The 25,944-nt window shown below is 43.0% G+C and overlaps 1 protein-coding gene across 1 annotated transcript in view; it reads left to right on the top strand.

Annotated features, from left to right (window-relative positions):
* The window catches only part of LOC112140000 (dedicator of cytokinesis protein 3), a gene marked incomplete in the record, with an annotated part of 107,245 nt that overhangs the window by 40,103 nt on the left and 41,198 nt on the right, over positions 1-25,944 (top strand). Inside the window, 6 exon segments of the mRNA XM_024262888.2 lie at positions 9,980-10,035; positions 11,058-11,154; positions 24,215-24,363; positions 24,893-24,977; positions 25,344-25,385; positions 25,654-25,808. Coding sequence (XP_024118656.1) covers positions 9,980-10,035; positions 11,058-11,154; positions 24,215-24,363; positions 24,893-24,977; positions 25,344-25,385; positions 25,654-25,808 — 584 coding nt within the window.

Raw genomic sequence — 25,944 nt, 5'->3', positions numbered from 1 at the left:
AGCAGAAACGTCTCTGGTCCTCACGCCTTCAGTTAAAGCAGTGAGCTGTGTGCGTGAACACACACGTGTGGTTTGCGTGTTGTCTGTACACAGGAGAGGAAATGCAGGGACTTTCTCTGCCGCGCAGGTTTGTTTCACGCTCCAGAAACAGCAGCTTCCTACATAGTTCTGAATCGTGGGGCGGGGATCAGAGCCTGTCAGCCGAGCGCTTCGCCCCTGAGACCGTGGACGGACGGATGGATGGACAGATGCTGACCCCGACCAACCCCATCCAGCTCTGCAGACGTTTGTATCAATGCAACCGCAGCAGGATCTGCATCCGTTCCTGCTTGAAGAGGAGGAGTGATTAAACTCGGTCCCGCACGTCTGCATTCATGCCCGCTGCCATTGCTGTGCTGGTTAGCGGTTTGGGGGATGGAGGTTGAGGGTCTTTCTTCTGACAGAGACGCGTTGGTCGATCCTGTTGGTTCCATCTTTACCGCCTGCTGTCTCCACAATGGTAGAAACTAGAGGTGTAGGAAAATTATTTAATTAATTATAACTGTCATTTACCGCCTTCCTTTTGTTTTCCATCTCCGACCAGTAGTTGGCAGCAGGGCGCACTGAGCCTCTTTGAGCTGCTCCACACCATGACCAAAACAACAAGATCTGTCAAATGTTTAGTAAGCCTTGCGGTTCTGGTTGTTATGAGACATATACTACTTAGACCAGATCCAAATTCTTCCCCTTTCCCTTCCCTTTAGAACTTCCCCTTCATTTATCTCTCCAAACGGAGGGTGATGAAAAAATAGTGTCTAATATTTCAGACGTCACTTGCGTTCGATTACGTCACTAATAATTACCGGTCCGCTAGCTTTAGCACGGAGCTTCCAGTGCTCAAATATACATAACAATGTTGTTTTTATAACTTTAAAAAGGTCACGTTTCAACCAAAAGTCATTTCTTACATTTAAATGTAAACATCTGTAGTTCAGAGCGCACCAAAGTGAAGAAAAGAGATTCTTAGCGCGACACGGTTTACTCTCGCAAGAGTGGACTTTGGACCCCTCTGTTTGGAGTGTGAAACTTATAAAGTAATAATCTGGACACGACTTCGACTGACACTTTAAATTTAGGGGAAGGGAGAAGGGGAGTATTCGGAATGGGCCTTAGTTTGACCTGGAATGGGTACTAAACAGAATTCTGTGCCACGTTGCTGCCAGTATCATATTAAGACGTGGATTCATTGGGCTCAGATAAGAACGAGTGAAGCAGTGGAGCTGATTCACAGAGCCTCCATCAAAATGCTGTCGGCAATGCGGGCAGAGGTTCTGCTGAATTTCACAGCAACAGATTCTAGTTTAGAGACCTGATGGATCAGAGAGATGTGTACTACACTGAAAAAAGGCCAGTGTCATAGCGATTAGCCGTGAAATACACATTTACTTCCTCTTTTGAGAAAACTTGAGCTGTAGTGCTGACTGTCATGTAAATAAAACATCTTAACCTCATTCATCCAGTCATTACACTGAAATGTTTCTGGAAAGAACTGGCTCTAATTTTCTACTTCACTTTTGAAGCACTCGTTCAGGTTAATGAACCGTTTAAATGCTAGATTTAGCAATCTTGCTATAACACTTTTAGAAACTTATTAGTTAAAGCACATTCATTCTATTTTTTCTTTTACTGAAAAGTATGTTGTTGTGGAAATCAGACAATATTGACTGTTCCCTTAAAAACTAATATTTTGTAATTTAGCAAAAGAAAAGCAGCATGAATTTCTGGATAAAAGCAACTTTTATATGAAATACAGTTGCTGTGCTTAATGCTGTGATCATTAAATAAGATTAATTGTATTACAATGAAAGACATAAAAATTCAGGAAGGTTCAATTCAAGTTATACTCTTAGAAAAAGTGAAAATTTATTCTGGTGCAGTCCTAGGAAATATCGCGATACTTATCGTATTGTGAGACATGTATTGGGAGACGTATCGTAACACTAGACTCTTGCCAACACACCCCTAGCTGAAACCAACGCCTCCAATCGCCGGGAGTTCAGGATCAGTGTTCACATCAGCCTCAAAAAACTCCTAAATGCCAAAACACCTACAGTGATGTTTGGTTAATCCATAACCAAACATCACTGTTGTGGGTTTTTGTGCTCTTATTTTGTCGTACTGATTGTGTTTTCACTGCAGCGTCTCTGGTGGTTCTGAGCCTCGTTAGTCGATCAATAGCCACAACATTTCCTTTCATTCTTATTGATTGGTGGACCATTAAGTACAGCTGATCATTAATAAATGAATAAACTCTGATTTGAAGGTGGAGACGTTAGTTTACCAGAACTCATTGATGAACTGCTGGATCTGGTTTTGGGGAACAAATTATCATCAGTATTGACCAGATGACAAGAACCAACAAAGCAAACTTCTGAAAAACAGAAAAATAAAAACAAATACACAAGAACTCCACAGAAGGAGTAACTTAAAATAATAAAGTATTAATACAAATGTTTTTATTACAGTTTTTCTTTATTGATCAGCTGTTTTTATGTTTAGAACTGTTGGTTAAAATGAAGAACTGGTTCTGCTGGTCTGGCCGAACAAACCAACTACTTCATCAGCTTCATGTGGAGAATTTATAAACGGATTCACAACCAGATGTGTCCCCAGATTCTTTCTAAAGTATCTGTTTGAATAAAGTTCTGTAGTCTGGAGCCAAAGGCTGGTCCAGGGAGGGACGGACCCGTCTGGACCCTGGAGGAGGACAGATCGGACCAGAAGAGGAGCAGGACTACGGAGTTCAAGTCAGCTGAGACAAAGACAAAAGAAGAAAAAGAGAAACCGAGAAGGAGGAGACTGTGGGAGCAGTCATGTTCTCCTTTGTTTCCCGGTGAAGCTAATCAGCTGTGAAGAAAGAGCTTTAAAAAGACGCCTATTGTTGAGGAATCAAACTCCACAGAGGACGATGGCGTTCTGCTGCCGTGTAATAACTGTTATTTTTTCCTTCACACATCAGACGAGTGTGAAGCTGGAGACCCCACGGCTTCATGACGGATTCAGGAGCTTTTCTCCCAAAGAAGACAAAAGAGATGTGTGTTTGTGCCGAGATTAGAGGAAGAAGTCTTCCGGGACACGGAGAGGGCTGACCCGGTGCCAAACGAAGGAGCTCTACAGCTGCTGCAGCAGAGACTCAAACCTTTCTAGTTTCAAGGATTTCACACCAAACTGATGGAAGATTCCTGCTGATGAGGAGAAATCTGACAAATGTCCTGAACCCGAGGAGACGCGTCAGCAGACGACTTTTATCCCATCTTTAAAGTGAATCCATCCGAATAAGTCAAAGTCTGATTCAAACGATTCTTCTCAAGTCTCAACACAACCTTTGACTGAAACCCTTTTGTATTAGCTCTTTTTTCAAAGCAGCTTTCTTTGCCTTCAAGTGTGTTTGGAATCAGCCTGTTTGGCGCCTCAGAGTTCAGCTGACAATCTGCAGAAACGTCCGACACGAGCCACGCTCCTTTTAATGCCGACTTGATCTGATCCTTCCTGCACTGAAACTGAAACCATCTTCAGACTCATAATCTGATGGAGCTTTGGTGCAGATCAGCAGCTTAGTGAAAGCTGGAGTTCAGCAGAACAAGCTCACGTGATTTGAACTGATGCACAAAACTGTCAAACATCTTCAGGTTTTTATCCCACAACCTGGAAAGAAAAAACTGCTGAATGTAAAAAATAAAGACATGGAAACAAAGAAATCATGAAAAACAACAACAACAGAAAAGATTTAGAGTGACTTTTGAATGACTGTTCCAGTGATTCTTTTGCACTTTGAGAATTTTCAAAGCGTAGAAACCCACAGGAGGGTTTTCTGATTGACAGGAAACTGTGGAGATGCAGATCTTGGCCATAACCGCACGAATGCAGACGAGGGAGAGAACTGGATTAAATGACTTCTGAAGAAAAATATATATTTCATCATCGTCTGTGGCTCTGTGTGCTGCTTCATATATAACACTTTAACTTTACAATGTCTGCTCTCCATCTACTGTATGACTGAAAACCGGAACCATTAGAAACAGTTTGATGATCAATCTGTGATTATATTAAACTAAACTAGAGTGGTTCTGATTCTGGAATCATGTGATCCTGGGATCTTGTGTTCCTCTGATTGTGCGATCTTGTGATCCTGGGATCATGGTATCCTGGGATACTGTGATCATTGAATCTTGTGATCCTGGGATCATGTGATCATGTTATCTGGGGATACTGTGATCTGGGATCATGTGATTCTGTGATCTTGTTATCATGCAATCTTGTGATCCTGGGATAATGCGATTTTGTGATCCTTGGATCCCGTGATCATGCACTCTTGTCATCCTGGGATCATGCAATCTTGTCATCCTGGGATCATGCAATCTTGTGATCATGCAATCTTGTGATCCTGGAATCATGTGATCCTGGAATCATGTGAAATGCGATCTTGTGTTCTTGGGATCATGGGATCATGCAATCTTGTGATCCTGGGATCATGTTATCCTGGGATACTGTGATCGTTGAATCTTGTGATCCTTGGATCATGTTATCCTGGGATACTGTGATCGTTGAATCTTGTGATCTGGGATCATGTGATCCTGTGATCTTGTTATCATGCAATCTTGTGATCCTGGGATACTGTGATCATGCAATCTTGTGATCCTTGGATCCTGTGATCATGCGATCTTGTCATCCTGGGATCATCCAATCTTGTGATCATGCAATCATGTGATCCTGGAATCATGTGAAATGCGATCTTGTGTTCTTGGGACCATGTTATCCTGGGATACTGTGATCATGCAATCTTGTGATCCTTGGATCCTGTGATCATGCGATCTTGTCATCCTGGGATCCTGGAATCATGTGATCCTGTGACGGTAGGATCCATCACGCTGAAGCTCATTGTCATGGAAACATTTACCTCTCTGTGCAGAGAGAACAGGTGTATCTGTTCAGGTGCTGTGCAGATATTCTGCGTTGATGATGTCATGCACACCTTGATTCAGGCGATGGTGTTTCTGAGGTAGGTCGACGCCGGGTTAGTTTCCGGTAGACTAAGGACGTTCTCTGCAGGCTTTTCCTTCTCCCAGCTTCGTGTCTTTGGGCTTTCTGCTGCGATTATTTTTACCCGCCTTCGTCTTTCTGACCTTTTTTCTTGGTGAGCTGGTGCGTCGACACATCGCCGTAATGAGGAGCAGCTCTGCTCGCTCAGACACGGACTGCCTAATTAGCTGAAACAAGGATGGCCGTTTACAGGTCAGTGCCTCAGAACACCTCAGGCTCTGATCTGGTACAGAGGTGCACATGTATGTGCACTCCTGAACTTTCAGATGTGGATTGTTGCTCTTTTACCAGAGGTGAAACAGGCAGCTATCAGGAGATTCATTGGGTTTAGTAGGATTTGAATGGGTGAATTTGACCTGAACTCATGCTTTACACGACTCGTCCTAAAGGACCTGAAGACTTTTGGGCGTTTGCAGTTTGTCTTTACTCCCAGAAGATCTCAATTAAAGATGTCTGCCTCCCTTTTTCCTGATACTGCGTCAGTCAAGTCCCATGCACTTATTACATTTGTTGGATTTAATGCATTTGTTGCATTGACTGCAGACGCGTCAGACTCAGGCTCTACAGGGTGGAGGCAGCTCGGAGCGCTCACTCTGCTCCTGCCTTACATCAGTTTTTTTTTGCTTGCCTCCCAAAGACGAAGAGGTTTTATCCACAGACAAAGTCTCGCAGGCGGGGACTTTTCTGCATTAAAACAAATCAATACTTTTGACTTCTGTTATTGATGACCTAATGGAAAGTGTTGCTTTAGAAATAGAAGTTCAAAAAGGTAAAAATATTACTGTTATGTGTGTCTACAGGAAACCAGGTTCAAATGTGGAAACCTTCACAGATAGCTTAGAAAACCTTTTGAATGGGTTCAATGAAAATAAAACACGAATTATGTGCGGGGATTTTAATATAGATCTACTAAAAATAAATACTAATAAACAATCATCAGATTTTTTGGATGCATTGTATGGTAGAGGGCTGTATCCATTGATAACAAGACCAAGTAGAATTACTACAACCACTGCAACATTAATTGATAATATTTTTACAAATGTACTGGACAAAAATATCAATAGTGGTTTAGTAATAAATGATGCAAGCGATCATCTACCTGTATTTGCAACATTTAACTATCAAGTACCCCAAAAGGAACACTTTAACCACCCTAGATATAGAAGAAGCGAAACAGAAGAAGCAGTTAATGCATTTAGAAGTGACCTGTTAAAACAAGAATGGAAAGATGTCCATGTGAATGATGTAAATTGTGCATATGGGTCCTTTCTTGGTTGTTATTTAGCCTTGTATAATAAACACTGTCCAAAAATTTTATGTCAGAACAAACAAAAACCAAATAGAAAACCTTGGATAACAAGGGGCCTACAGAATGCATGTAAAAAGAAAAATAAACTTTACAAGAATTTCTTAAAGTTTAGAACAGAGGCTTCTGAAAAACAATACAAGGTGTACAAAAATAAACTAATGAACATTTTGAGAAAAGCAAAAAAGGAATACTATAATAAAATTTTAGTTGAAAATAAGAGCAATATTAAAACCCCGTGGAATATTCTAAACAAAGTAATGGGAAATAAAAAAGGTTCTGTAGACCTCCCAAAATATCTCATTAAAGGTCATAATATAATAAAACATATGGACACAGTGGTCAATGAATTCAACTCTTTTTTTGTAAATATAGGCCCTAAGTTAGCAAACGAAATTACAAAAGCTCAAGGAAATGTGACAGAAAGTCATAAAAGGGAAAGTAAAATTATGCAGTCGATGTATCTATCTGAGGTGGATGAAACAGAGATACTCTCTGTGGTCCAAAAATGTAAAAATAAAACATCAATTGATAGTGACGGTATTGATATGAAAATTATAAAAAAGACCATTGATTGTATTGTGAGGCCACTATGTTATATTTTTAATCTTTCCTTTAAAACAGCTGTTTTTCCAGAAGCCATGAAAACTGCTAAAGTTATTCCTATTCATAAAACAGGCGACAGACATTCCTTCAACAACTATAGACCAGTATCACTTCTTTCACAATTCTCTAAAATATTAGAAAAGCTGTTTACTCTCAGACTGAATTCTTTTATTGAAAAAAATAAGCTATTGAATGACTGTCAATATGGTTTCAGGACAAACCGATCAACAGCCTTGGCCATGATGAAAGTAACGGACGATATTACAACAGCAATTGATGAAAAAAAATACACAATAGGATTGTTTATTGATTTAAAAAAGGCATTTGATACTGTTGATCATTCTATTTTAATTTCAAAGTTAAATCTGTTTGGGGTCAGAGGAGTGGTTCTTAACTGGTTAACCAGCTATTTGCATAAAAGGCAGCAATATGTACATTTCACTGGTCATTCCTCAAAATGCATGAAAATTGAGTGTGGCATACCACAAGGATCAATACTGGGTCCTATTCTTTTTCTTTTGTATATTAATGATATTTCGGAAGTCTCAAACATATTGAGACTTGTTCTATTTGCTGATGATACAGCTATGTTTTGTTCAGGAAAAAATTTAGGTCACTTAATACAAAATATTGAAATAGAAATGGTCAAACTTAAATATTGGTTTATTAATAATAAGCTTTCCCTGAATTTAGAAAAAACAAAGTTTATGGTTTTTACTAATAAAAAACAGGAGGACGTAAAACTATCGATTGATGGAGTAACAGTTGACAAAGTTTCTGAGCACAGATTTCTTGGGTTAATTTTGGACAAAAAATTGTCTTGGAAGTCACATATATCATATATAAAAAGTAAAGTGGCTAAAACTGTATTTGTTTTGAATAAGATTAAGCATTACTTATCCTGTCATGTCTTAAGAATGTTGTACTGTTCAATTGTACTGCCTTATTTCACTTACTGTGTTGAAGTGTGGGGTAATACATATAAAACTCATTTAACACCGTTATACTTACAGCAGAAAAAGGTTATTCGAATCATTCATAAAGTTGGATACAGAGAACATACAAATGCTTTATTTGTGGAGTCAAGATTGTTGAAATTTGAGGACTTAGTAAAACAGCAGACTTTATTAGGCATGCTTAAAGTTAAAAACAGAGAGATGCCAGAGAGTCTGCAAAAACTATTTGTTTTCACCTCAGAAGATGAAAATCACAGGAGGAAATATGATTTTAAGTTTCCAGTTGCTCGCACTGCTTTAAAGCAGACATGTTTTTCTTTTGTTGGGGTAAAAGTTTGGAATGCTGAACAGGACATTTTGAAAAGCTGTACTAATAAAATATTATTTAAAAAAATATTTGTAAAGACAAAACTTGAGGAATATGTAACGTGTAGTTAGTATGTGGGGACAGGCGCTAAAAGTCATCTTTGTTTCTTTTTTTGTTTCTTTTTTTTTCTTTTTAAGATGTAATATAGGGGCAGAACTGAAATAAGAATTGTATTCTTCTCACTGCTCCTTTCCTCTCATGAAGATATGTAGACTGTTGATAGGTAACAAACATGTTCATGTAATTCTCTCTTCATGAATGGAATAAAATAAACAAATCAAATCAAATCAAATCAATTATGAAGCTCGGAGGGAAAACTGCTGATCTGAGAGGCAGAAACATGACAGGATCTTTGAAATCAACCATTCAGAAATGAATCGTTCTGAAGAACTGCTTCATGTCAAACATTGAGGACATCCGCTTGTGCAGCTGGTCTTTGTGTACTACCTGTTCCCCCTTCCCACCGTCCCACTGTCCCGTTGTCCCGTTGTCCCGTTGGTGTCTGAACAGGAACAGTTTCCTGATGTATGACGATGTCAACAGGCGGCAACATGACACTGTTCTGAACACATGCACCAGTTTTACTGTCTTCTAAGATCCATCTGATCTAAATATTTGATTCAGTCAGATACGTCTCCATTCACCCCCCCCTCATTTCATTACACATCGCAGTTAAAGTTTCATCAGGTTCCAGGAAGCTGCAGCTCTGCTCCAAATATTAGATCACTTATAAATTTTTGACTCGTTTTCTCTGCTAAATTTATAAATCTCATTTACAACAAATTCAGTTAGAAAAAGAAAAATAGTTTCTAATAATAACTGATCCCACAACATGTAACCGTTGATAAAAACATACGTTTATTAATGTAGGAGCAGTGCATTCTCTTCTATTCAGTTATGTAACGTCCTCAGCAAACATCCCATTAACATATTTACCACTAGTTTGATAAAACATGAGAAAGTTAAAGATGGAAGTGGATAAAAGCTAAAGAAAAGAAGACAGATCTGGGTTTCCATGTCTGTACATGTGTGTCTGTGTGTGGGGGCAGGTGGGGTGGGGGTGGTGTTAATGAGCCCAAACCCGGAAACGGTCCGAGCCTCGCTGCTCTGACAGCAGGATGCATGCAGACGTTCACGGAATCCTGAGTCCGTCTTCAGGGAGACGTTTCAGAGAGCTGAGGTCCAAACCGAAGAATCAGAACCAAAAACAAAACAAGCTAAAAATGTTTTAGCCTCCGTCTTTACAGAACTCATGTTCAGAAGTTTGCTTCATTTCTGCTAAACTTCTGCAGTTTATCAGCAATGAAATTCAACAGTTCTTCTACGTCCCTCATGTGGCCTCAGAAAACAGTCGTTCAGGTTTAGACCATGAATGGAGAGAAACAGGAGTGTGTCGGGGAAGCAGCCCCGTCTTTGAGGCAGTCTGTCTTTGAGCAGAACTTTTCTGAGAGACCCGGTTCTGGATTTGTACGGAGCATTAACACGTCGCTTTACTCTGTAAAAAGAGAGTTTAAAACTTCAACTGTCATACCTGCAGAATCGGAGGTAACCCTGGTGGTTTTATGCAGATGGAACCTCACTGTGGTGCAGAGAAGAAGGTCTTCATCTTCACTCAGGAGGAGATTCACTTCCTTCCACTAATGTGCTCTCTTTCCTCTCCAGGGAATTTTTCCTGCGGCTTACATTCACCTGAAGAAAGCGACTGTGACCAACCGAGGGTGAGTTTAAGCAGTCAGTTAAAACCTGGTTTGTTTCACATGAAAACATGGTTCCATCTGCTGAACAGAACCATGACGGAGCGCAGTCAGACAGGAGAACACGTCATGGACAGAAAACAAGAACCATCCAAACTGTGGAGAAGAACCAAAAGCTCAGACGGTTTCATCCATTTTATCGTCTTGTTTTGGACTAATTTTCTTAATTTATTAAATAATCTTTTCCAACATTATTGACAAATTAAAAAAACATCTTTATTCAGATACAGAAAGAGCTCTGATTAATAAACTGGTAGATTTGCAACAATTAACAAAAAATAGGTTTCAAACTCTTTTCATTGATCCACTTTTCTCCTTCAGAATCTGCTGGAATTATCGTGTTAATGATTCAAAAGTTACAGAACGTTAAAGATTTTGTGTTTAAGTGTCATCGGCGACGCCTCAGGTGTTAAAGAGTTAAACTGTAGCATTTTTTTTATTAGCTGTAAATTCTTGTTTTTAAATGTCCATCCTGCTTCTGTTGTCAGAATTGTTCCTTTTCTTTGCACACAAAAGGCAGGAAACCCAGCCAGCAAGGGCAAGGGGGTTCTGATTGGGTTTGTCCGCAGTTTCTGTGGCTACCCCACCTGTGTTTGCCCACACTGACTAAAGTGGGGAATCAGTGGGTTAGTACGCTATGCTAGCCAGCTGCCCGGTGGACAGCGTAGCGTGCTAGCGAGCTCCGCTGTAGCATGTTAGAATGCTATAGTGGCTAGCATGTTCTCTGGGTTCATGTTGATCTTCAGGCTCCTCCCACTGTCCTGAAGCAGGAAACTGAGCTTCACGATTCTAAATTCTCCTGTAGGTGTCTCTGTGACAGACTGTCAGCGTGTCTGTCTGAACCCCGTCCTAGCTCGACAGTGGTGGGGATAGGCTCCAGTAGCCTGTGACCCTGTTGTAGGCGGGTTTAGAGAGTGGGCGGGTTCTGTCATCATTTCTGCTTCCGGATTGTAGAACATCCTAATTGAATCCTGTCTCATGTTCAGGCCCAACGAGACGGCCGTGCCTCTGGAGGACCCCATCGTCACGGAGGTGACCTCAACGCTTCAGGAATGGGCTTTGCTGTGGAAGCAGCTGTATGTGGTAAGCAGCTTCTCCATGCACCAGAAAGGAAAACTGCTGAGTCGTCAGAGAGACTGTCAGACGACCACGTCAGGGTCTAAGAATGTGAGAATCCAGAGGTTAGTTTAATGAAGGAGCTGAAGAACCGATGAATCTGGAGGACGGAACCTCTGGAACAAGAGCTGAGGTTCTGGATGATGCTGACCGTTTGGTTTTAGCTGCAAACAGGGAAATTGGAGGCTGACTCCGCCCACAGCCGAAATGTGAAAATCCAGTCAGAGGGGCGGGGCTTGGAGGCTGGACTGTTACCATTACTGGAGCTGCAGATCATGAGGTCAGACTTCTGAAACTTACATGGTTTGACCAATCACAAAATTCAACTGTAATACCTTGATTCAACCTGTAGGGGGCAGCACACAGGCTGTTTTAGACTATATTTTCAAGAATTAAACAATTTTATTTTAATTGATCAAATATTTGGCAATGACCAACAGACTGCTATTTTAAAGCCCCATTTATATAGATCAACAGACACAAAAGTAGATTTAGGGTTTGGTTACCCTTTTAACTCCGCCCAAACACCTGAGTGGAGCAGAGAAGAGGACTCAGAAGAAAGTCACGACCATCAGTCAGACTTCTGTTCTTCAGGAAAACTGCTGAGTCAGCAGCTGGTTCTGGTTTGGTTTGTCGGGTGGCTGTCCTTCATCTGGCTCATCCTAGTTTTCTGATCTCTGCTGCGGTTTGTCGGATTGAGAAGCTTCAGTCGTGTCGGGGGGGGGTCATGCTGCTGCACATACAGAATGAACGAATGAGTCGACTCCCCGAGCCGTCCACTCGGTTGGGAGGCTTCTCCGCTCCCCCTCCACCTCCGGGTTTCTCTGGGCTCACATCCTCTTGCTGTTCTGTCCCTTCACACCTGCTGGGATTTCACGTGCACTTTCACAGAGGGAGGAGGGACCGTCGGAGTGGAGCCTGTCACGTTCGACTCGCGGAGCTCTTCCTCCTCCTGACAGACGTCCGTCTGCAGCTTTTGTCCTCTCCGCCGTCGAGGAGATAAAAGACAAAACGCTCTTTGTCTGGCTCTGCAGGAGAAGTTTGTGACGTTTGCACCGCTCTGAGTCTGGAAGGCGTGTGCTGGGGGGTAAAAGTGTTTAAATGTTTTGTGGATCAGAAAGAGGACATGAAGGGCAGATGAGTCTGATGTTCTCCAGGAGGAGGTGAGACACACCGAGCTGATGATGATGACAGGATGAAGATATTCTCCAACATCTGCAGGTTTTCTGAAAAACGAGGTCGTTCAGAAAGATGCTGCCCTACTTTATGAGGGCTTTCCTTTTCTTTGAGTTTCCATCCTTTGGTGTGTTTTATCACATGAGTGGATCCAGCTGCTGCTTCAGCTGCTTCAGCTGCTGCAGAGGCCTGTGTGGACCAGAGCTGGAGGAAAAAAACAGCAGCAGCGCCACTCAGAACCAAACTGGAACCAGATTTCACTCTGAATCTGTTTGGTCCGATTGTCTCAGTTTTTGTGCGTTTTGCTGGTTTTTGTGTCACAAAGTGTATTCAGAGGAAAAGGCTGGATTCTTTTCTCTTTAGTCTTTTTTTCCTCATCTGGTATTTCCACGAGAAAACCTGCAGAAGTTCTTTACTCTGAAGCCGCGTTGAAACAGGCTAAATGTCATTCAGCTGAAATGTCAGCACTGAAGCTGTTTTATGGAGATCCTCCCTCAGATTATTTCTGTTCACATCTTGATCCTGCGGTCCGAGGGTGTAGCGTCCCCACAGCATCAGCTGCTGCCATATCTGAAGCTCGCTGGCCTTTAGCTGTCGGAGAACCTCCGAGGTTTGGTCCAGCTTTTCACTTTTCATCAGCCGGCTTCCTGTCATTTTCATCTCACTGTAACAACAGCTGTAATAGAGATTGGAATAATTAGGACTTTGCATCCAGGGCTCTGGATGTGACTGCAGGCGCTCTCCTCTCATCTGTTTGCTTCTTTCCAGCTCATGAAACTGTCAGAACGAATGTTAGAAAGGTCTCCTCCGTGTGATGCAGGTTTGGGAGTGATGAACTCTCCGTCCTTCAGAGGAGCATTCGGTCTCTGTGGCAGAAGCAGCTTCAGAAGATGTCATATTACTTCAAGCCTGGCATCATGGCCATATTGACCTGGACTTAAATGACGTCAGATGAAGAAGGAGTTTGTCACTTGAACCTGATGGTTCTGCTGATAACTTCAGAGGGAATTCACCGGTGATGCTGCAGCGTCCAGCCTCTGTCACGCACTGACCTGAGAATCAAACCACAGAATTCTGAGGTGTTAGAAGACGAGGAACAGACGGAAACACACAGGTTACCTGCTTTACCTGGATACAGTTAATGTTGAATGTAACTAAAAAAACAAACAAAAAAAAAGGCTGAACATCAATTATTCTTAGATTTGATGGACTTTGGTGACGAGCATTTGTCATGTATGAATCAGGTAGACCGAACCGTAAACCCGATCCATCAGAATACGACTCATTTTCAGTTTGCAGCTCCTTACAGAAAAACAAAGCAAAGAACGGAAAGATGAATAGAATGACTTGAAAAAGCCCCTCAAACACTAAAATTTTCTTTTTTTTAAAATGCCATCTCAATTTTCTGAGTCATCTAAGGGTCAAACGGGAACAGGAACTGGGTGAACAATTAATTAATAAAACTTGGCAAATGTCAATTCCAAGGATTCATTCATCTTCTATATGTATTAGATTTGGTCTACTACAGTTGAAGGTGTTGCACAGGTTTCATCTGTCCCCATGTCAACTAGCAAACATACATCCATCTGCTGACCCTTCCTGCTCCAGGTGTGGTCTCATTCCAGCCAATCTGAGTCACATGTTTTGGATGTGCACCAGGCCAAAAGGTTTTTGGGAAAACATATTTAAAACCATGTCTTTTGTTTGTAAAAAGAATACTGGGCAAAGCCCTGTCACTGCTCTATTTGGGGTTGTCCCTTTGGATATTTCTGTGACATTCTATCAAAGGAATGCTGTAGCCTTCATGACACTGATGGCAAGACGCCTGATATTATTCAACTGGAAGAAAGCTGCCCCTCCATCATTTAAACAATGGGTGGAAGAAGTCATGTCCTATTTGAAGCTTGAACATTTGAGACATACAATCAGTGGATCGATTGAAAACTATTATACAACATGGCAGCCTTTTCTTCTCTACCTTGAATCTAAATGAACTTTGTAACCTATCTACTCAAATCAACTCTATTATTAGAAGATTTTCTCTCTTTTTTTTCTTTTCACTTATCTCTTCTACACATAATTTGAATTTTTCTTAATATATCATGGGTCTTTGTTCTACTGCATAAAGGTTGGTTGTGATTTACGGGACTCATCTGAACTAAGAGGTTACCTTTTTTTTTCTGGTTTATGGTGCCATTTCATCTGTGTCGCGTCCTGTCCTTTGGTGTTTGTGTTTCTGTGTTCTATTTTGTGTTCTGTTTGTGTTGATATTCATTCATTCATTTTCCTGACCGCTTCTTCCCTTTCGGGGTCGCGGGGGTGTCGGAGCCTAACCCGGCTGCTGACGGGCGAAGGCGAGGTACACCCTGTACAGGTCGCCAGTCTGTCGCAGGGCCTTTGTGTTGATATATCTTGAAAAAACAATAAAAAAAGATCTTTAAACACTAAAATTCAACATTTCATTTAGAAAATGTTCACAGTTATTTTAGTCTCACTTTAAGGACCTATTGACTGGACTATGGAGAGAAAAAAGGATCACCCCAATTTATGAGTGTGTAATTCCTGATTTGTGCGTAGCTTGGGGTTTGTGTGTGTGTATTCTAGATTTGTGTGTGAGTTATTCTAGATTTGTGCACACTGGTTGGTACATGTGAAATTCTTGATATGTAGCTCATATAATACATTTTGTGCATAAGTACAAACATTACAGATGCACAAATTAAAATTAAAACAGCTTGAAACTAATTACACAAGCAAATGTTTAAAAATTACGCACAAATCATTTGTTACGCACACACAAAACCTCAGTTATGCATGAATCTGTGGCGAGACTCTTTACGTCTCAGTGGTTCGTCCGTGAGTGATGCATTTAAGTACTACTAGAATGATGGGTCATCAGAGTTTTCTTATCGGCCGTTTTAAACATAGATTGTGAAAAATGTTTGGTGAAACTTGACATTTTCCCACTTTCTTAAACAGTTATGCACAAATCAAGAATTACACACGCACAAATCCAAAATCAGGATGATACTTCTTTCTCTCCATACTGGCCAGACTCAGCGTTCTCCAGCTGGGAGAGATGAGAATTGAGGCTGGATTCAGACCGGACACGTTTTGTTCGCTCATAGTGAACCAGAATTCACTGAACGCAATAATCCAGAGCACATGTTCAGTCTGAAACCACCTAAACAGAGCCTGGTCTGAGACCAGGAACCGCTCTCTGACCCATCTTTCTCGTGGTCTCGGCTCGTTTTCCATCAGACTGATCTCCGGTTCTCTCTGTGATTCCTCAGTCGGAATAGACTCTGTGCTCGGAGTGGAACAACTGAACTAACCGGGAATTATGGGATGTAAACAGAGTAGCAGAGCAGCAATGAGACACAGGAACTCATTGAAATGAGCTGGGATGAATTCAAGCTCATTATAGCAACTCTTAACGTGATCCACATCCTGTTTTCTAATCTGTCATAAATCTTTACCAGGGTTCCTTCTCAGCCGTCGTCTCCTCGGTAGTCAGTAACCGTCTTGCAACAAAAAATAAAGTTTGAATCATGGAAATATCCCGACAAGGATTGCAAAGTGCAGCATCTCCGTCATCTTTGTATCTGCTGGCCAATAACTGAAGAGATCTTTAGTCACATGGTTTTATTTACAGGCTTTGGTCGATGACAGAAATGTCAGCTCGACGATAATCTGAATACAAATGAGAAGTTCAGGATTCGGTCTGGACCCACAGACTTTTCCTGTCTGAATGCACATTAACTCTCACTGTCGCTCCATGAGTGAAACCAGCTAAGAACTAAAGAACTTCTGACTGACACGTTCTTTAGATGAGGAAGAAAAAATGTCCTCAGGATTCCAGTTCAGACGGCTGAGCTTCCAGACGGTGAAGACTCTGCTCTGTGACGTCTCTGTGTCTGAGCTGAGAGTCGGTCTGAAATAAGAGCTCTGAACAGAAGTTTCTTCATGTTTTAACACTTGGAAGCATCAAAGTGACACAAAGCTGCTGCATGACTGCCATCCTGCATGAGATCCTGCAGCGTTGTCATCCTGCGTGTTCAGATGCTGCATCTGTCCAGTCCAGAGTGTGACAGAATCAGAGCAGCCCGTCTTCTGCTGCTGCCGGCCTCCGTGTCTCTAAGGCTGATGTCAGGCTGCAGGTACGCGGGTGAAACGCATGAGTGTTCAGACAAAAGGAGGAGGAAACCGTGACGAATGTAGCGAGGAGGGGGGCGGAGCCTTTGTTGAGTTTGGCCTGCAGGCTGACGCTGGACAGACGAGACCAGAACACCAAACCTGCATTCTGCAGAGGTGCGAGCTGGACAGGTTCATGAACCGGGACGGTCCCCAGATGCTTACAGTTCAGATGCTTTTCTGGATCTCCGGCTCAGTCAGAGTTATGTCTGGTTCTGACCTTAGAAACTGGACAGAAACATTCACCAAAGTCCAGAAGGGAAGCTTCATTTTACCCACAATCCTCACAGTCAGTTAAGAGTGGACGTGTGAAACTGTACGACAACAAAGCATCGACACCAGCGCAGTCAGGTTCTGGACCAGTTCTGTTAATCGGTCAGAACTGGAAGCGTCAGTCTGTTTTCTCTGTACATGGACGTGGTGCTCCGGGTTCCCGTGCTCCTCGCCGTCCGTACTCCTGCTCTGTGGTCAGGGTGTGAAAACAGCAGTTTGAGGCTCCCGTCTGCTGACAGTCTGCGGTGCTGCAGACGGATCCATCTGTCCTGCAGGACTCCAGACGCTGACTGACAGCTCGGTTCTGCAGAGCAAACAGTTTGCAGTGAAATGTTTCCTCTGGTTCTGGCCGCCGGGTCACGTCTCAGTGTCTGCTGTCGTTCTGACGGCGATGTGTGAGGAGACGCGGTGGTGAGTGGGAGGCTGCAGCTCGCCGTCGTTCTGACTTCTGCTGATCAGAACTTTCTGGGTCTTTTCAAACAAACTTTTTTTTTTTTTCTTTTGGGTGTGTGTTCTGATCCTCTAAATCAGGGTGTCAAACTCAATCACACAGGGGGCCAAAATTCAAAACACACCTTAGGTCGCGGGCCAAACAGGATAAACATTTATAGAACATTCTAAAACTACATTTTTAAAACTTTAATACCATAACTTTATAACATAATTCTGAACTAGATATATAGCATTACCTGCAATAATACTAGTGTGAATGCTATAAGCTGAATTTGACCGCTGAAGATGCTAGTGCTGATAGCTGAAGGTGCTGAAGCTGATAGCTGAAAACGTTGAAGTTGACAGTCAGCTAAAATATTAGCTCCATGCCAAATTAGCCTAAAAAGCTTAAAAAAATCATAGGTAAGCCAAAACGGGAAGCATGTAGCTGAAAAAATAGCTAAACTTCCAAATATCCTAAAAAAAACCCTGAAAAAAGTCTGAATTGGCCAAAATAATTTGCATCTAAATATTAGCCCAACTCCAAAACAGTCTAAAAAACGTAAAAAAAGCCTAATTATCCAAAACAGCTAGAATGTAGCTGAACTATTAGCTAAACTTTAAAATAGCCTAAAAAATCTTAGTAAATGTCAAAATAGTCTAAAAATCCAGCAGAATGCCAATTTTTAAAACTTTAAAACCGTAACTTTTTAACATAGTTATAAATAATAAAAAAGCAGGAATATTATTCCAGAATAAATCAACTTAAACCTTAAATAACTTTCAATATTTTACCCTCTATAAAAATATATTTTGTCAAAATTATACAAGTTAGAAATAAGTGCAAGAGAACATCAGGTTATAAATAACAATACAATGATCTGAAGGGCCGGATCTTATGGAGAGAAAATAGACTCACTGCGTTTTGTACATGCGTAATTCTTGATTTGTGCATAAATAGACAGACGCGGAGACCAGGGGGCGGAACGTGAGGATTGCACTGCGAGGCCCTTCTAAACATCCAGTGATCCGGTGATCAGCCCACCGGCCCACTACGATCTGCAGGTGTTTAGAAGGCTCTGGCACCGTCTTCTATCCCCGTGACTGGTGGTCAGCGCTCAGGACAGAGCCCTGTGTCAGAGGGGCTGTCAGGGGAGGGGTGGCAGAGAGAAAGCAATTGGTCCGGAGCATATAGAAATTATTTAAAGGGATAAGTGTTTTATTTTGACTTGTTTATATTAATTATCGAATATCTGTTTAAGCAAGTCAATGTGAAGTTATACTGGATATTATTCACAATCTAAGTTTAAAACGTTTGATAAGAGAACTTTGATGACCCAGCATTCTAGTAGTACTTGAATGCATCACTCATAGACGATGGGATGATCTGAGACGTTAAAAGAGTCTCACCACAGATGTGTGCGTAACTGAGGTTTTGTGTGTGCCTAAGAGGTGATTTGTGTGTAATTTGTAAAGATTTGTGTGTGGAATTACTTTCGAGCTGTTTTAATTCAAATTTTTCATGTGTAAATTGAATTCTGTATTTTTTAAAATTCATAATTTTTGTACTTATGCACATAGTGTATTATATGATTTACAAATTGGCTCAAATCCAAAGTTACGCACAGATCAGGAATCCCGCACACATAAATGGGGGTTATTCCTGTTTGTGATGCACAAACAGGAACCATGTTACCTCCATGTGTTCAGGGTTCTATGGGTGCCTGTGAGGTCCTGCTTCTAAACTGCACTGCTATAAAAAGGATTTCTCATTTGAACCCGTGCACAAATCTAGAGGTCCTGTTCAGATCGCTGTCTGGTTCCACTAAACCCATTTTACAGGAACGTGTTTTCAGACAGAACTCTGAGTGTCACAGAAGTCTTCCTCGTGCGATGAAGATCTCTGCAGGACTCTCGCCGTCTCTCCTCTTCCCTGATGCTGTGGAAGAGCGGAGGAGCTGCTGGTCTGTGGGTGGGTGTACGGCGGGGGTGGGACAGGAAGGAGATGACCAAAGATGGAGGCAGCGAGCGGGTCAGAGGAGGAGACAGAGGAAGCTGCACATGCAGGCAGACTGAATGCGCTCAGACTGTGATTTCCTCCGCTCAAAGCTCTGGATCGTTCTGTTCCCCGAATGAGCAGAACCAGGACAGAGGCGGGAAGACGGGACAGGCGGGGGGGAGGAAGTGCGGGCCTGGCCATCCCTCCAACTCACCTGTAAGACTGACGCCAAAACTGACATGCAGCTGTGGGTGTGTGTGTGTGTGCTTCCATAGGTGTCAGTATATGCAGTGTCATAAAGTGCCGGTGGTGACTCAGCTGCCGTGGTTGCCGTGGTAACAGGCAGGTTTCCGTCCGTTGTGTGTTTGTGCAGTTGTGTTTGTACACAGCAGAGCTGCAGGTGGAAGCGTGTTACATCGTCTCATTGCAGCTGCAGGATTAGGAGCCACACGGGAAACGTCTGCGTGTTTCCTTACTCAAACCAGATCTGAATCCAGCTTCCAGATTAAACCAGTTTGACTCCGGATCTCCTCAAGCTGAAACAGGTGGAGATGCCATCAGTTATTCATCTCATTCAGTTCAGATCCTGAAGACAAAACTGGATTCTCACATTTTCACCACCTTGAACTTGTTTTATATTTCAGATGGACATTTAAGAAATGAACAGATATTTATAACATGAATTGAAAGAGGCTTTTTAGGATAGATTTCATCTGAACATCTGACCTGATGCTGTCAGAGTCTGAAGGTCTGAGGGGGAAGTCTAGTTTTTGGAGCAGAACGTTTAGACTGCCACAGACGCCACGGCGTGATGACCAAAGATTAGCTCCTCCTCCTCGGAGCTGAGGGTCAGTCACCTGAAGAACTGACTCAGATGAAGTCAGTCGATCTGTGGTTTTTGTTGACTCCTGAAACCCTCGACTCTCCTTTGTGCCGTTTGTGTTCCTGAATTGATCTCTGTGTCAGAATCAGCTGTTTGTTCAGACTCAGACTCCAGGAGATTTTTGAAGGTTACCTTCTCATCTGAGATTTTTCCATGATTCTATACGTTCTGCAGTAACGATGGATGGATGATGGATGGATGATGGATGGATGGTTAGATGGATGGATGGATGATGGATGGATGATGGATGGATGGTTAGATGGATGGATGGATGATGGATGGATGGATGATGGATTGTCATTGTCATGTACAATGAAATTAGAACTGTGTGATTGTTTTCATGGTTATGTATTTTTTGCGTGTTTTTTTTAATGCTTTCTATGAAATGACGACAAATCCTCCTTTGAGTTGAAGTTGAGTCATTTTCTTCCTAAATCATCTTCCTCGAAACCCCTCAGCGCTCATCCCCGTGGCTTCATATCCTCCCTGCGGTTCTCAGAGTGCTCAGGACGTCCTGAGGAGCCTCACGTCTCCGCTGGCGACACAGAGAAGGAAGGCTCGTTCTGAGAGATTCTGGTTCTGATGTTCTCCATCTTAGAAAATGCTCCTGAGCATCAGAACGAACAGCAGACACTCCCAGTCTCAGACTCAGAAGTCAGTGCTGCTGCAGATAGAAACAAACCATCTCGATGATCTGTTGGAAACCGTTCCAGGTGAGGCTGAAATCAGTGCAATAACAGCTGAGCAGATCGGACCTCAGAGGACGGGGAGGCTCTTTGTTCAGAGTCTCCTGTGGTTTGTGTCTCAGCTTTTGTTTTCGGGAACGCAGCAGCTGTTCTGACAGGCGTGAAGATGAAGCAGGGCGTTTGCTAATGGATCAGAGGTGTCAGGGGGTCCCCTCTGATTTGGGAGGTGCCAGTTCGACTCTCATCCTATTAGGGAGCCTTCAAAGGAGCTCACAACCAAATCTGATGTGCAACAGCGAGCCGGAGGAGCAGCTTCTCTGACATCAACCCCCATCATTGCAGACGCAGATTAAGAAAAGAAACAACTTAACACAAAATAAGCGACAAACAATCATGGAAGGTGAGGACATTTTAATTCATTATTAGCACTGACGGAGTAAGCTAACGACTCAAGAGTTTGGATGGGATTACAGGATCTGATGTGACGCACAACTCAGAGTTTGATGATAAAAGGTTTAAATTGTATAAATCCTAGATTTATAACCCAGATCAATATACCTCAAGAGGACACCTGACCCTCACCTGCCTCCTCTGACTGCATGTCCAGTGACCCGACCTCCTGACCTTAGAGACACTCCCTGATGAAGTCGAGGGCAGATCTGCTGTTTACTGGGGGGGGCTCTTCCTTTAGAACCTGTATTTTCATGAGGGGCGGGGCTGTTTGTGGTGGACACTGAGCCCCCCCTGGACCAGCTGGTGCGTTTGTTTGAGGTCTCCTTCATCCAACCGGGAAAGAGCACAGAGGTCAAACCTGCTGAAGGAGACGGACAGATGTCCCACAAAACCCATCCTGTCACTTCTCCAGATTCTCCTGAAGTGCAGATGGAGCACGACTGCCCCCTCCCCCACGGTCCTTCAGGAGTTTGAGCTTTCAGAAGTGATCCAACGGAGGATTTTCTGTTCAATCTGCCAATCAGCTCGCAAGGTCCGCTGTAGCAAGCTAGTGAGCTTCTCTGTAGCATGCCAGCGGGCTTTACTGTAGCGAGCATGTGAGCTCCGCTGTAGAGAGTTAATGAGCTTCGTTGCAGCATGCAAGCGGGCTCCACTGTAACGAGTTAGTGAGCTCTGCCGTAATGTGCTAGCAAGGTCCACTGTACCGAGCTACTGAGCTCTGCTGTAGCATGCTAGGGAGCCCCAGGGTTGCGAGCTAGTGAGCTCCATTGTGAAGGATGCTAGTGAGTTCTTCTATAAGCAATCTATCAAGCTCCACTGCATGCTAGCGATCTCTGCTGTAGCATGCTATCAAGTTCCGCTGTAGTGAGCTAGGAAGCTCCTCTCCATCAAACTAGTGAGCTCAACTCTAGCATTTTAGCAAGCTCTTCACTTGGGAGCTAGTAAGATCTTTTGTATTCAGCTAGCGAGCTCCACGGTAGCATGCTAGCTAGCTTCGCTGTATTGAGCTAGCGACCTCCACTGTCCACCAGGCAGCTGGATAGCATTGCAAGTCTACCCACTGAGTGTCCACTTAAGTCAATGTGGGCAAACACAAGTGGGACCACCATTTTCTGCCCACTTTAAACCATATGGGACCACATGGCCTTGCTGACTGGGTCGAGGCGGGTCTGAACTTTTTATCAGGACATCTTCTGAAAATGATGAGGAACCTGAGCTAGTGGAACCTCCCAGGTGGACTCCAGGATGTCACAGTTCCCTCTGTTGTCAATCAGCGGAGGATCTTCAGCACGGATCACATCTGAGCAGAAACTCTTTCAGTGTCATCTTTGTTGAAGTTCACAGATGTTATTTCCCTCAACACTTTTTAAAATGTTCTTGATCTCATTTTGTTGTTTTCAGTTCTTTTGCTGGAAGCCAGGAGAAAGTCTCATGTTTGTTTGTTGTGACGTAGTGCTGTCGTTTCCTCAGTACTTTTAAATGTCTCTTTGGACCCTAATGTTTGGATTGTGAATCTCCATCTCAATGATCTAAATCTCTCTTGAACCTCCTCTAACATTTCAGAGGTTCTGGTTCTAAAGGGGCTGCATTGTGGTGCACAGGTTAGAACTCTAGCCACACAGCAAGAAGGCCCCAGTTCAAGTCCTGGCTGGGGGACTAGAAACAGAACCACCAACTGGGACCTTCCTGTATGGAGTTTGCATGTTCTTTCTGTGCATGTGTGGGTTTTCTCCAACTTCCTCCTACCATCCAAAAACATCTTTATAGGTTAACTGTTTGCTGTAAATTGTCTAGGTGTAAATGAGAGTGTGTATGTGTGTGTGATTGAGGCCCTGCAACAGACTTGTATCCTGCCTTCACCCATCAGTAGCCGGGGGTAGGCTCCAGCACCCCCAGAGGGGGAGTGGTCAAAGGAAGGAAATGACCTTATGGTGGTCCACTGTAGTCCAGATGTTTGACCAAACCAACTTTATGAACAGAACTTCTCAAACACGAGGAGTTTCCTTGCAGAAGAACCTCAAGAAAGTCAAGCTTCACATTCAAACAGTTTCCCCAGTTCTGTCCGTCTGTCAGCCAGTCACTGAGGGAATCAAACACTCGACCGATCCGTCCACACCTGTATCCCTTCCGCTCTCCTTGGCTTGTTTACATTAGAAATGGGGTCATCTGGACCCCACAAGACGGTGCGCTGAACTTTTTTTTTCATTGATTTTTGAGTTTCACTAATGTCCATGGCAGACATAAAATCCTGTCCACCTTTGTCCACATTTGTCATGGAAGAAATCGCATATCAATATGTGGTTGGAGTCATCTGGACCCCAAAGAGAGAGGAAGGGGTATGTTTAGAACACCTGAGAGGGATTCTTCATTTAAGGCTTTCGTTACTAATAAAAGGAGGTGTGATCCTTTTGGAAGCAGCTCCTCAGAAGGACCCCCCATGTTTGCGTCCCACAGACCTGGTCTTTCATCAGCCTTTGAATGAGATGCCTTTGCAGAAGAAAAGGATAAAGATTTCACAGATTTCACAAAGTCAAAATCGAATCAAGACGAACATTTCACATTTATGACTCCACTGTGTTCTGATGGTGTAAATGTTGATGGTTTATTGAAAAAATACATGTAAACATACTTTTTGTTCTAAATTGTTCGACTGCAATGCATTCTGGTCTATATTCACTAATCGAGTGAGCATCGATGCACGCTAGTTTTTTGCAAAGACCTCTGGGAAATTTCTAGTGCACTCGATTTTGGAATTAGCAGATCTGGACAGCACTAGGAAATGGTGAACTCCCTAAATAATGAGTAGGGGGGATTCAGACAAGGCTCTGGTGAACATAAAGGTAGATGTGAATCCAGAAGCTGTTGTCTTGTCCCGATTGGAGAACTGACTCCACAGCAGAGGGATGACCTCTCCTCTTTTTTGTTCGGCAGAAGCACAAGGTGGATCTGTTCTACAAGGTTCGCCACGTGATGCTGGAGCTGATCGACCTGCGGAGGCAGCTGCTGTCGGGTCACCTGACCCAGGACCAGAGCCGGGACGTGAAGAGGCACATCACCGTCCGGCTGGACTGGGGCAACGAGTGAGAACCACACCAAACCAAACACCTGCATGTCTGTGAGGCTGAGAGCCGACGGCTCATGGAGCCACTACTCCAGCAGAGGGTTCTGCTCCTCTGACAGGACCGAGGATGATGAGGGTGAACGTTTGGATCACGAAACGCAGATGGAAGCAGAGCAGATCTGCCTCAGAATGCAGGGATGTGAGGGAATGAAAATCGTTTCTATTTGAGTCCAAACCTCCAGTCACAGCAGGACTGAGGCAGAACTTGGAAGATTTGCCTCAGAAACGATACAAATGATTGTAACGAGTCAGAACAGAAGGATGACCTCCAGAGCATCTGTTGAAGGTCACTCCCTGCTTTACGTCCGTTTGTCCTGCTGCTCATTCTCAGCCTCATTCTGTCCCAGGAAAACTCAAACCAAATTCAGAGTATTTGTCAGAATATCAAACAGATAAATCTGTTTCCATCCATGTTTGCTGGTATGAAGCTGTAAAGTGGGCGGGGCTTGTGTCATCAGGTGAAAGATCCTTTTCCTCTTTGCTCTCAGACACCTGGGGCTGGACTTGGTGCCACGGAAGGACTTTGAGATGGTTGATGAAGACCAGATCAGCGTGTCGGACATTTACAAGATGGTAAGGCCTCTTTTCTGTTACCTCAGGTGACCTTCACCTGTCTCGTCCTCAGTTCACCTGAATGCAGGCGAATGTTTACCTGCTCACTCCGCTGCTGCGCTCTGATTGGAGGAAGTTACAACAGCTTAGATTTCAAACCGAGGAGAGGCTGAAGGGATCTGAGCGTCATGGTCCTCCTGTAAAAGGCTCATTTCAGTCATTTTCAGCCTGAATGTTACAGTGAAAAGCTGTGTTAAACTTTAAAAAGGTGTGTTCTTGAGTTTTTTATACCTGCAAATGAGACAATTGACAAAGAAAACCAGGAGGATCATTCAGGAGATGAGAGAAGATCTACAGACTCATCATCTGATTTGGACTTTCTTGCAGCACCTGTCCAGCAGACACAGCGTCCAGCAGAGCACCTCACAGGTTCACTCCTCTTTATTCTCTCCATTTCATTCAGAAATGACTGTCTATGTTTTAAAGGTTTACAGGATAAATGACTGAATCCCACAGATGAAAACGCAAAATAATTTCAGAGTAAATCTTTCTGTTTCGAAAAACTCACAATTTGATCTGCAGGAGTTAACAAAATATTAGAATAAAACACAAAAACATGATTGCACTTCCTAAACTTTTTCTCTTTTATCTGTCAGACAAAACAAAAAGTAAATGTGGTTTTATTGTGGATTTCCAGGGTGACAACAACAAGCAGCGCCATGGGGAACCCTGCCGGGTTCCCGTCCCACACCACCTGCTGGTCAACCTGAAAAGCTTCTCCTACAACAGCATCGGAGAGGACACGGACATTTTCTTCTGCCTGTATGACCTGAGGGAGGGGAAGGCCATCAGGTATGTCAGACACACCTTCTGTGCCCCCAAATATCTGGATGTGGTCCCCACGGCTGTCCTGATTCTTAGTTAAATGTCTCTGTGATTCAGTAATGATTTGATTCATTGATAGATTGATTGGTCAGTCAATCTATTG

Source organism: Oryzias melastigma, linkage group LG2 (genome assembly GCF_002922805.2).
Source record: "Oryzias melastigma strain HK-1 linkage group LG2, ASM292280v2, whole genome shotgun sequence".
Taxonomy (NCBI): Eukaryota; Metazoa; Chordata; class Actinopteri; order Beloniformes; family Adrianichthyidae; genus Oryzias; species Oryzias melastigma.
Note: the sequence above shows the minus strand (reverse complement) of the source record. Positions and strands in the feature narration are given on the sequence as shown.